Below are 13,700 nucleotides of genomic sequence, written 5' to 3'. Positions count from 1 at the left end.
AAGTCTATATTCAGTATGCCAGTTACTTATTTTTATGATATAGTACCCTTTAAGGATGTCATCAAAATTCCTCATATTGTATCTGTATAAGATATCCTGGTTTTTTTAAAACAAAGATTTAATATTTAAGATTATTTAATTCCATACTGACCACCAGTGGACAATAAAGAATCAATAGCCACATGCTTTTCCACATTATGAAAATACTATAACATTTATCTACTTCTACAAAATATTAAGGCAATGTTTGCATCTGCCAGTATTTCTATTTTTTGTTACAAAAATTAACTTCTTAAACAATTTTTCTAGCTAGGTTTCCAGAGAGCAATACAATGGTTTAATCATGCTTGTCCATGGAAGATCACCTCATGATATAATGCTCATTTAGGAGTTTTAAATCGGTGCACATATACAAAGAAATTATTAGTTGTAATTACTCTCTGTTCCCATAATTCTCTAACTCAAGATGAAGAATTATAATAAGACTCTACACCTTCTTCAAGAACCTTCTGTATAAGCAATGGAAATTAACCTATACACTATATAACTGCAATATTCTGAATATACAGTCCATTATTTTCCTTTTAAACTAAAGCTTCATACATACTATTAAAATTATTTATAAATTCTTACATATTTATACATATAAATTTTCCTTATATATAATAATGCAAATTTTTCTAAATATGAAAAAATACTGTACAAGATTAGGTTCCAAACACTTGGAAAAAAATATAATATTTATGTTTTCATCAAATCATCCCCCAAACCCCTCAAAATATCAGTATTTGCACCCACCGTCCAGTCCTCTGTAGCTCAGGCCCAGCATGATGAGCGGCCTCTTTAGGAGTCTCACCCGATGTGGGGGTAGATCCATTGTGAAACACAGGAATCTTTCTCTTTTCCTGAGTTTCACAAAAAACATTATTTTCAGAATTCTATTTTAAGAAAACTTGAGATGGCATCTTCAATTAGAGTGAATATCAGATTTTATATTGATTATGTATCTAATCAGTTCTCCTAGAAAAGAATGGTTCCTAAAATAAACTCTCTTCTGAAATAGATTGCTCTTTAAAAATAGAATCTAGTATCAGTTTCTATTAATATTTTAAATCTGTAATTAGCTTTTTGCATCTTATATTCTAATTATCAATATACTATAAAATATATTCATACATACCATTTCAAATTCCTATTCACCAATAGCTACAAACGTAAGTAACCTCCAAAAAAGCATCTCTCCCACCAAAACTTTAAAAATACTGCTCCTGTTAACTATTGAAAAATACGCTTTACATTAAGAAAAAAGCAAATGTCATTTTTTCTTCTACTAAAATATGTCCCTTAAAAAATAAGAGCTGTTTGATAAACGTTTCCACAAAAATCAACTTCCCATTACATTTTATTACAAATTCAAGAGTACTATTAACATGATACAGGATTTCTCCCCCTCTGTTAAAGACAAAGAAATGAACTTTTAACTTGTTACATCGAGAGATTGCTGGGGCTAAAAATATGTGTGTGCATGTGCACATACAAGGGGAAAGATGGAAGAAAAGGAAACAGAGAGGTAAAGGGAAAGGGAGACAGAGATCTGTCATCCCAGGAGGTTTACTGGGTCAAAGGCTCTAGCTGAATTAAAGACTTAGGCTACCTGGTTTACATGTTCTGTATTTAGAGAGTAGCAAGGCTCATCTACAAATATAAGACTGCCATTTGAAAATGTCAAAATCTCACTTACAAAATTTCAGTTTTCAAACTTACATCTTAAAGAGGAAAGGGATAAAATTTTAGACTCCTAGTAAACAAAAATAATTTTTAAAACTACAAATTATAAAAGTAATTGTGGTTTTGGCTATTATTTTTAATTAATCATTTAATTGATTTAATCATTTAATTGATTTGATTAAAAATAATGGCCAGAGCCACAATTACTTTTGTGCCAACCTAATAAAACCCATGAGACCTAGCCAAAGCACATTCAAGAAAATTAAGGAATTATATTAAGAAAAATGAAAGAAGGAAAAAAAAGTGAATTAAACAACTACCTCAGAAAATGTGAAAACAAAAAATCTTTCCTGGAAGAAAGTGAAAGGAATGAAATAAAACAGCTAAGAGCAGAAACTAAGATACAAAATAAAATGCATTTTTTTAAAGTACTAAAATAAATTTTAAAGGCTGCTGTTTGAAAAATACAATAGACCTTTAGCTAATAACAAAAAAAAAGCAGAGGCAATAATTTCGTAGTGAGCACATTTTATATACATACACATATACATACTATACTTTATATAACTCCATGCAAATAAATTTGAAACCTAGACGAAACTGGTAATATACAAGGAAAATGACTTACCAAAACTGACACCAGAAAAAAAAGTTTTACATATACCAATTTTCAAAGAAGAAATAAGCTAATTGTTGAAGTCTACATGACAGAAGATTCAAGCTCAAAAAACTTTACAAAGGAATTCTTGCAAACTTTTAAAGTCAACTTATTCCACATCATTTAAAACTGTTTAACAAAAATGAAAACTTACAAACTTTTTTATGAAACAAGTATATTGATGTGAAGTATAAAATGTGAAGATGGCACAAAAATCTATAAACCAATCTATAGTAATACAAACGAGTAGACACAGACCACTACCACTTTAAAGTCCAAACTGAGTTGACTCCAGGAATTCTTTCATATTCAAAAATCTATTCATGATTTACCATAATTGATAAATAAAATATAATCATTTGCCAGAGATGCTGAAAAGGCATTTGATAAAATTCTACATCAATTTATATTTTAAATGTCAATAAAAAAGAAATAATGTTACTTTCTTAACATGATGAAATGTATATTTTGGCTCCAACGTCATTATCTTACTTAATGGGAGAAATACTAGAGACATTTGACCACAGTGAGAAACAAGTTAAAAAATGCCTATTTAAAGCCCATGCTACTTAACACTGTACTTGAGATTTCAGTCAATACAATTAGATAATAGAAAACAATTACATGTATAAAATTTAGAAAAGGAGGAATAAAACTATCTCTTACAGATTATTTGACTGAAAAACTATTACAAACAATTAAGGATGGTAGCAGGATTAAAAATACACAGCTGAGGCTGGGCGTGGTGGCTCACACTTGTAATCCCAGCACTTTGGGAGACGGAGGCAGGTGGATCACCTGAGGTCAGGAGTTCAAAACCAGCCTGGCCAACATGGTGAAACCTCATCTCTATTAAAAATACAAAAAGTAGCCGGGCATGGTAGTAGATGCCTGTAATCCCACCTACTCGGGAGGCTGAGGCAGGAGAATCGCTTGAACCCGGGAGGCGGAGGTTGCAGTGAACTGAGATCTCGCCATTGCACTCCAGCCTGGGTGGCAAGAGCGAAGCTCCATCTTGAAAAAAATAATAAAATACACAGTTGACTCGAATAAACAAGGGAGTTGGTACCAACTCCCATGCAGTTGAAATTTTGGGTATAACTCCCTGAAACTCAATCTAATAAGCCTACTGTCGACTGGAAAGCCTTACTGGTAACATGAAAAGTCGAACACATATTTGGAATGTTAGAGGTATTATATCCTACATTTTCACAATACAGTAAGCTAGCGAAAAGAAAACATTAATGGAAAAACATCATAATTTCTATTTCACTTTATTTCATTTCTCTAAAAATGTGGACAGTCCCAATCCTTGTTTCCTTTAGCACCCAAACCATAGAAGGATCCATGTCGCAAAAGAAGTCAAAAGCAATCCTGAATAATCAGAACCCTTCTGCCAGTTCAGCTGACGTCAATTTGTTTTCTGGCACTACTACTTCTATATCTTTGTCCTCATCACCAGCACTGGTTCAGACGCACTCATCTGCATCAAGTTGTGTTCTGTTAACTCCTCTGGTGTGGTGTTTATTAGTTTTTGAGCTTCTCCAAGATCCACATCTTGAAACCCTTCAACCTCCACCTTTTTTGCCATATACACAATTTCCTTGAGTGGCTCTGCTGTAAAACCTGTTAAGTCATGCACAACATCTGCACGGTTTTCTCCAAGAAGGAATTTATTGTTTCAGGCTTGATAACGTTCCTGGCTTTTTCTATAATAATGATGGTGTCTTCAATGGTGTAATCCTTGCAGACTTTCATGATGTCCTTGCTTTCCAAGGTTCTCTTCCACAGCATTAATAATCTTTTCTATATAGCATCTAATGTAACAAGCCTTAAAAGTCCTCAGCCCCCTAATCTAGAGACTGAATTAGAGATGTTGAGCTTGGGTGCAAGTAGACCACTTCGACACCTTTGCTGTTGAACTAACAGGTTTTGGGTGGCCAGAGGCATTGTCTAGTATCAAAAAGATTTTAAAAGGCAGTCCCTTACTGGCAAGGTACTTCCTGACTTCAGGAACAATGCACTGATGGGACCAATCCAGAAAAAGGGTTCTCATCCAGGCCTTCTCATATAACAAAGACTGGAAGCTGGCATTTATCTTGTCCCTTCAAAGCTCAGCATTAGCAGCTTTATAGAGAAGGGTAGTCAAGATCATAAATTGCACTGCATTTCCACAAAACAGTTAGCTAACCCTTCCTGCATTAAATCCTGGTGCTCACTAATCTTCCTTACGAATAAATGTCTTCTGTAGCATTATTTCCAGAAGAGGGTACTTTCATCTGCATTAAAAACCCGTTCAGGGGATATTCTTAACAGGATCTGATCTGGGAACTCATCTGCTGCCTCCTGGACGGCAGAAGCTGCTTCTCTAGTTATTCTGACATTTTCTAAGCCAAACTTCTTTCTAAAATTATCAAATAATCTTTGCTGGCACTAAATTATCCGATCCTTTGCTTTTCTTTTGCTTTATGTTGTCGTAAAATGACTGCTTTTTCTTGGTCATATCAGAATCTACAGGTATGTCTTTCTTATAGTAATCTGCACCCACATAAAAGCTGCATTTTCAATATGAGATAAAAAGATATTTTGCAAAAAGCAAAGGTGTTCATGCCTGCTGGCACAGCTACAGTGACGACTTTATGTTTCCTTTTCTTTTTACAATCATCCTTACGCTAGATTCATTTATCTTGAAATGGCAGGCAATGGCAGACTTCATTCTATGGTACATACCAAGAGATTCCACTTCATCTTACATTTGCATGACTTTTCTCTGTTTCTTAGGAACACTTACTAGTATCACTAACAGGACTTCCTGTGAGTCCCATGTTGTTATTTAAAAGTTTACAGTACTGCAGTAAACATGATGAAAAATATATGAGAACCTCATGATCACTTTTTAGGGTAAACACAATTTACTGGAGAGACAAACTGCTGATGTGGAGACGATGAGCAACACACAGCATTTTACGCATGTTAACTTGCAATACTTGAGCTCACTGCAACAGCAACAGGTAGTAACTATGAAATTACAATGACAGTGGTACGGTATTTACTATAGTTAATTTTATGCAGTTAGGATTTAATACTGCATCTTTACTTTTATTTACATTTCTCTCCACTGAGAATGGTGCCATGTACACTCTTAGTGTGTATAAGTTTTTGATAAATTTTAGCTTTTCAGAATAGATTTGTATATATTTTATGGTAATAAATTATTATTAAAGAAGTCTAGTACATACATATATTTTATGCATTCAGGAATACCTAATTAATCTTAATTTTTTGATGTTTCTAGGCTATGAAGTTTGCATGCAAATTTTTTCAAATTATCAAAAAACTTTCCAATGTTTATTGAAAAACTCCACATAATTAGAACTGCACAGTTCAAACTCATATTGTTCAAGGGTCAACTGTGTATGTATATATGCACATAAAAATAACAAATAGCCTTCATTTCATATAAAAGCAACAAAGATGCAATACTCATGAATACACTCACCAAGAAACATGTAAATTATAAGGAAAACTTGACAACATTCTTTAAGAATACAAAAACTTGCTTGAAACAGAAAATCAACTTGTGAGAGACACTCCATGTTTTTGAATAGAAAGACTCAAAGTCATGAAGACGTCAGTTCTCCCTCAGTTGAATGAGAAATTTGTCATCACAACTTTTTAAAAACCATTACGCATATTTCTGAATATAGAAAGCTGATTTTAAAGCCTACACAGAAAGATAAATATGCAAGATAGCCAAGAAAATGCAGAAAAACAAGAGTAAGAAAGAGAGCAAGAACAAGTCTAGACCTACCAGATATTAAAATATACCATAAAGCCTCAAAAATTGGAGTGCGGAATTGGTCCAGGAATAGACAGACCAATGGAAAACAAAACAAAGTCCAAAACAGGCCTGAATGCAAATGGAATGTTAGCTAATAAAGGTAGCATCGCTAACCAAGGGGAGCAATGTTTAGCTCTTAATGAACAGGGAGAACCAGGCAGCAATTTAGAAAAAAGATGAAGCTGGGTCTATACTCACATAAAATACGCTACGATAACCTCCAAAGGATCAATGAACAATTTAAATGTTAAAAAAAAAAAAAAACAGATAGTGGTGGGGCAATGAACAAAAGATAATCAGAAATATTCAACCTCACTAATTATACAAATGCAAATTAAAACCTCATTAAAAGGCTGGAAGCAGTGGCTCACACCTGTAATCCTAGAATTTTGGGAGGCTGAAGCAAGAAGATCACTAGAGTCCAGGAGTTTGAGACCAGCCTGCACAACAAAGTGAGACAGCATATCTACAAAGTACCAAAAAATTAGCTGGGGCTGGTAGTGCACACCTATGGTCCAGGCTACATAGGAGGCTAAGGCAGGAGGTTTGCTTGAGCCCAGGAAACTGAGGCTGCAGTGAGCCATGTTCATGACATTGCCCTCCAGCCTGGGTGACACAGCAAGACCCTGTCTCATAAAAACTCAATTAAAAACCTCATTAAAATACTTAAAATGGGAAGATAAAGATACCTATTAGATTGACAAATATCCAAAAGTCTGGCAACACACAGTGTCAGTGAGGATGTAGGGAAATAGGCCCTTTCATACATCACCGTGGGAGTCCAAAACACTCCAGCTGATGGAGGGAATTCTGGTAATATCTACTAAAATTATAAATAAATTCCCCTTTGACCCAGCAATCCTATTACTGGGGATCTATTCTACAGATATATCTGCACAAGACTAAAATGACATGTGATATTGTCATGCATGGTTTGAAATAGCAAAAGACTGGTAACATCAGAACCCAGGAATAGAATAAATTATGGTACATTCATGCACAGAATACAATAAAGCTGTGAAAAAGAGAATAAGGGATATTTTCATGATTTCTTATGTCAGATCTCCTAGATATACTTTTATATGAAAAAAGCAAGGTACAGAACGGTATATGCAGTACACTAACTTTTGGTGAGAGAAACAAGACTACATGTTCATAGTTTCAAGTACTGAATGAAAAATGAAAAGGATAAACAAAAAACTAGTAAAAAATGGTCCACCTATAGGAGGTAAGTATGGGGGTAAGAAGGTAAAGAGGACGAGGTGGGGATACAACTTCTCTGTTTTAGTTTTTGAATCATAGCTAATAAAAAAAAAATTCTATTAAAATAAAGTAAGTCACAGAAGAATAGCTCTGGATTCTTACCTGAGAAGGGACACTTTTTGGTGGTTCTATGCGTATAGAAGGATCCCACTCTCCTGGAGGTAGGACAGTTACTTGATCTAAAAATTCATCAATTCCAGATAAGAGGTCATTTCTGTCTTTTGCTTTATAAGCTACATCATGGAAAATCTAAGTGAAAAAAATATTGGGTAAAAGTTTTTAAAGTTGAAAAAAATTTCTACACATAGTAAATCCACTCTGGATATCATAAATAGCTTCACAATAAAGATAACCCCTAAACTCTTATCTCAGGCAGGTATTCAGCCCAGCCTGGGTAACAACTATAAAAGGTAATCCACTCAGTATTATCAGATGTATTAACAATAACAAGCAATGAAAGACAACAGTTACATGTTATGACAGAACAATTTTTTTAAAATAAAATTTTGCCTGGGAAATAGTAATTGATTAGAAAATAAAACACTGTAGTATGTCATTCTACTTCTATGACATTTAAATGTCACTTATCCTAAGAAAATAGTCATGGATATGCAAACAACTTTACTTAAATAATTTATTTAATGACCAATATTTATTGGCTACCTACTAACTGCTAAAATACAATTCTAAGCATTATGGATAATGCAATGGTGACAGGTAAGGCAAGGTCCCTACACTCAAGAACCTTTTTTTCTAGGAGGAAAGACAGTGAAATGAGTTATTAAATAAATAAATAATTATAGGTATTGATAGACGCTCTGATAAAAAGAAAGTAGGGTACAGAAAGGGAAACTGATGGGAAAGAACGAAGGAGCCAGGAACATTCTCTTAAAGGAGGTAACTGACCAGGCACGGTGGCTCATGCCTGTAATTCCAGCACTTTGGGAGGCCGAGGCAGGCAGATCGCCTGATGTCAGGAGTTTGAGACCAGACTTGCCAACATGGTGACACCTCATCTCTACTAAAACTACAAAATTAGCCAGGCGTGGTGGCGCACGCCTGTAATCCCAGCTACTCAAGAGACTGAGGCAGGAGAACTGCGCCACCACGCCCAGCTAATTTTTGTATTTTTAGTAGAGATGGGGTTTCACCACGTTGGCCAGGCTGGTCTCAAACTCACGACCTCAAGTGATCCACCCACCTCGGCCTCCCAAAGTGCTGGGATTACAGGAGTGAGCCACTGCGCCCAGCCAAAAGTTCAAATTTAAATTTCACTATACGATAGGAAGTCATTAATACCTTTGGACTAAGGAAATGATACATTCAAATTTGCATGTTACTGAGAGTGTAGAAAAAATACTACACAATAAAGACTCATAAAGTCTACTTGAATCAACAAATAAAAGGCTAAGCCAGAGAAATGGCAGTAGAAATGGAAAGAATATGACAGATTAAATGCAAAACAAATTGAGGAGTAAAAAGAATCTGGTGACTGGCTGGTTGAAAGAAGGTAGAAAAATGGGACAGATGCAGTGGCTCACGCCTGTAATCCCAGCACTTTGGGAGGCCGAGGCGGGCAGATCACGAGGTCAGGAGACTGAGACCATCCTGGCCAACACGGTGAAACCCTGTCTCTACTGAAAATACAGAAAAATTAGCTGGGCATGGTGGCGTGCGACTGTAGTCCCAGCTACTCGGGAGGCTGAGGCAGGAGAATTGCAGTGAGCCGAGATTGTACCACTGCACTCCAGCCTGGCAATAGAGTGAGACTGTGTCTCAAAAAAAAAAAAAAAAAGAAAGAAAGAAAAGAAAAATAAAAAGAAAAATTAGCTCAGGTTCAGATATGGGGCATTTCAAATACCCTTGGGACACATAGCATTGATGTTTGGCAAGAATCTGACTACAAATCTCTCTTCAAAAGAAAGACAAGGTCCTGATTAGTATGTAGATTATTCTCAAAGATCAGGACCCCATATGAGAGAAATTCACACGAAAAAAAATGTTCTGAGGAAAACCTAGAGGAACGATATCCTGAAATCTAGGATAAAAACATCCCGAAATTTTGAAAGTTCAAGAAAGTAGTCAATTACAAACGTTTAAAATAAAAAAAAATTTTAAAGTACCCACTGATCTTGATATATAGGTCTTAAAAACCTAACCGAAGGCAAATAGGAGGAGTAAATATGAGATAAAACAGTATACACAGCAAGGAAAAGTTTTAGAGCTTCACTATCAAAGAAAGAGAAGTGTAATCTAATATATACTATATGCTGCATAATCAGTGTCTACTCCAAAGAGACTTGGAGTATTCTGATTACCTCATCTGTCATGAGAGTCGCTATTGATCTTCCAATTTCATGGTACTGTGGTGCCTTGCCTGCTGGACCCAATAACAAAAACAAAAACCTAAGGAAATATGAAAATACAATTTTAAAATAAACATCATACACCCACAAAGCTAGGCAATCATAAAAAAGAAACCATTCAAATATAAACAAAGAAACAACACTCTGACATCTTTTCTACTCCCCTACACCAATCACTGAAAAAAGATGGCAACTCCACCTGGACTAAAGGAAATCACAAAACTAGGAAAAGCATCCATAATTAACTTTCTACCAAATCAACCTTCTATCAAACTCCTGACCTCAGGTGATCCACCCACCTCGGCCTCCCAAAGTGCTGGAATTACAGGAGTGAGCCACTGAGCCCAGCCGATATTTATTTTATTGTACTTTTTAGTTCCAGGAAGAAAACGATTTTATGCCCTATTCATAGTAGTCTTATATTCAAAGTATTTGGTACAATGGCTGAATATTAACTATTAAAATGAGCTTTTGGCTGGGCACAGTGGCTCACGTCTGTAATCCCAATACTTTGGGAGGCCAAGACAAGCAGATCACTTAAGTAGGAGTTCGAGACCAGCTGAGACAATGGCAAAACACCGTATTTACTACAAATACAAAACTTAGCTAGGCATGGTGCCGCACACCTGTGATCCAGACTAATAGGGAGGCTAAGGCAGGAAAATCGCATGAACCTGGGAAGTGGAGGTTGCAGTGAGCTGAAATTTTGCCACTACACTCCAGCCTGGATGACAAAGGGAGATTGTCTCAAAAATAAAATAAAATTAAATAAAATGAGCTTTTATTACACAAATCAACATGCTTGTTCATTCGCTGGATAAAAACTTGTAGATTTTGAAAATGTTTAGAGAATGTTACTTGGAACTAACTCTTTACCTGGTTGGAACAGGGACCTCAGTCAACCCTGTGAGGAGGACAGCAGGAGCCAGTCTCACAAATGCAATTATAGGCCTTTCCAAAAAGTCTACTTCGCCCACCAGGACGTTGGATGCCTCAGCACCCGTAGGAATTTTTCTCATGAAATTCATATCAACCTATTGACAAATAAATAATAATTAAAAATAAAGTTTCCATGGTATTTGTAAGACTAGAGAGAAACAGGAAAGAAAAACTGCTTCATAAGACTACTATTTGCTAATCAAAACTTGTGATCTAATGAATGTTTAAAATGTCAAAATTTTCACAACTATAAAGAATGGAGTAGACAAATACAAAAAAGCAAGCAAACATATTTGAATCAATGCTACTGTTTTAACTGTCACAATCTTTATCAAACATGAACTTGAGAAATTTTTCAATGAATACTGCATTATTCATTAAAAACTATTAAGGACAAATATGTAGTTCACAAACTAACAATGGTTCATGAAATTATACACAGTGCTAAAAAATATTCATGGTTTTATAGTACTTAACCTTAGAAAACCTTTACATTTTATGTAAAGCCCCCCTAAAAACAAACCAAAAAATAACTTTGGGCATTTCCCAGTCTCTTCATTAACTGGAAAAAAATCATTACTTTTATTTTATTAGTAGTATTTTTGAGACAAGGTCTCACTCTATTGCCCAGGCTGGAGTACAGTGGCAGGAACATAGCTCACTGTAAACCTCAAAATCCTGGACTTAAGCAATCCTCGCACCCTGGCCTCCCGAGTAGCTGAGACTACAGGCATGCGCCACCATGCCCGGCTAATTTTTGTTGTTTTTTTGTAGAGGTGGGGGGCTTGCTATTTGCCCAGGCTGGTCTTGAACTCCTGGCCAAGTGATTCTCTTGCGTCAGCCTCCCAAAACACAGGGATTACAGGCATGAACTACTATGCCTGGCCCCTTGTTTTTATTTAAAACAAAAATCTATAGCCCTTATTGGCACAGATATATGATAATGTTATAATAGTAAAATTTAGTTTTCTGTGTATAATTACAAGGAAAGGGTTACACATGATATTAAATTATGTGAACTTCATTTATATGCAGTTTCACACAAGTCACTAAACAACCACTTACAGGGCTATCTATGAAAAGTAAAACCAGCACTTACAGCGGGCCTCTTGAGTCCCACACCCAGTGTGCCACAACTACAGTGCCAGGAGGCAGACTCCTGCCCAACAGGAGACAAGGAGGTATACACAAAGATAGGCCAAGTATAAGACTGTGACAGAGGAACAAAAATAAACGGCAACTGCCATGCCTAGAGGAACACTATAATGTAAACTATATTAATTATTCATTTAACAAGAAATAAATTGCAATTTTGTTACTAAGTACTTTGCACTATCTGAAATAACATGAGCAGCAGTAAAATGTGATCAGGATAGATCAGAAAAATTTAAAATACAACAGGCTTTCTGCACAGCCAATATCCTTAATGCTAGGCTTCCTATAGTTTTAGACTACAACACTCAACAAAGCTATAATGCAAACCATTTAAACTCCTTTTCCGTAAAATATATCTTGTAGACTTTTCATCAAAGAATAAAAGCCTTAAGAAATGAAATCAGCTTGACATAATTACATTTATTAAAAAGTCTTATACTGGATACAAAAATATTAAAATACCATGAGTATCTGCCTATAGCAAATTAATATTACTAAAAAATTAGTGGCTAGACAGAATCAACTGTTCATAAGAAATACTCATAAAGTACATTTTACATTCCATTATAATTTGAACTTAGTAGTCTTTTGCCGTGTTCTTTTAAATTAAGGTTTATCTATTTCAACAAAATACTCATTTACCAAAATAAAAAAATCATAGTTCACATAGGTATTTTTTTTTAATCCATGCCTTTATCTACCCACGGGGAAGCACCAATAAATTTCTCAGTGACATTCCAAAAGTACTGACACCGTAAGACAGTAATTCTGGGATCGCATTACAGCCCAGGAAAGACTGAATCATTAGTGCTGTAACATCACTCCCAGAATTAACCTTCTAGTGGTGGTAGCTCCAGAACAAATGACTGTAGTTCAAGAAGTACTGACGTTTCACGTTATCTATGGGTAGGTATGGATGGAAATATCATATTATTCACATATTCTTTTTCAGAATTTCTAACACCAGTAATGGTGCAAAGTTATTCAAGTACTCACAGGTTAACTGTAACCCTTCTCACAGTTGTTTACCTTAAATTAACATATCACAGACATCACATGCAGGTTTGTAAGCACCAGTCTACTAAAAAATTACTATAATCAATGTTAATAAAGCCACAAATTACTACTTATTTTCTCAGTAAGAATAATTATGAGAATTTTCAGTTAATGATAGAATTACCTTGCTGAAGTCAACAGTACTATTTTCTCTGCTTCCACCACTTCCATTACCTTTAATTTCTCCACTTTTACTGTTGTCCAAGTTTCCAGGAGCAGACTGGGGAGAGGCCAAAATACCTATGTTTAAAGACAAATTCCAAATTAGTAAAAAGAAAATTCACTTTGCAACCTGACTCTGCTCACATTCTGAAAGTGATGATTTATTAATATTATAAAAGCAAAAGTGCAAAGTTAAAAAAAATAAGTGCCCGGTGTTAGTAACATACCAGCAAAACTAGAACAACATTTTAAGTAATAACAAAGCTATACATTTTAATATTTAAAATAATACAATTAGAATTTACAAAAATTGTGGTCTTTTGCAAAAAGAAATAAAACGTGAGTTGGTGTGAACCACAAAAGATGGAAGACCTGAGTCTGATTACTGTTAAAAATACTTAGGGAATATACTTTTAATTATCATAAACATGTGAAATGCATGGAGCTTAATGAAGCCTAGCTATACTTAGCGTGCTTTCAACAATAAATTCTCTGACAAACCCTCAGAAAAAAGCTATACTAACTAAATGCA

General features: G+C 35.1%; 1 protein-coding gene across 16 annotated transcripts in view; it reads right to left on the bottom strand.

Moving 5' to 3' along the window:
• SLC4A7 (solute carrier family 4 member 7) overlaps nt 1-13,700 on the bottom strand; it is a 110,892-nt gene that overhangs the window by 37,312 nt on the left and 59,880 nt on the right. For all 16 annotated transcript variants that reach the window (XM_055285169.2, XM_055285159.2, XM_055285189.2 and 13 more), the window contains 5 exons: nt 13,131-13,246; nt 10,733-10,890; nt 9,809-9,896; nt 7,593-7,739; nt 799-905 (listed from right to left, as the gene is read on the bottom strand). In XM_055285169.2, the coding sequence (XP_055141144.1) occupies nt 799-905; nt 7,593-7,739; nt 9,809-9,896; nt 10,733-10,890; nt 13,131-13,246 (616 nt within the window). The remainder of the gene's footprint in view (nt 1-798; nt 906-7,592; nt 7,740-9,808; nt 9,897-10,732; nt 10,891-13,130; nt 13,247-13,700) is intronic.

Source organism: Symphalangus syndactylus, chromosome 1 (assembly GCF_028878055.3).
Source record: "Symphalangus syndactylus isolate Jambi chromosome 1, NHGRI_mSymSyn1-v2.1_pri, whole genome shotgun sequence".
NCBI classification, from domain to species: domain Eukaryota; kingdom Metazoa; phylum Chordata; class Mammalia; order Primates; family Hylobatidae; genus Symphalangus; species Symphalangus syndactylus.
Note: the sequence above shows the minus strand (reverse complement) of the source record. Positions and strands in the feature narration are given on the sequence as shown.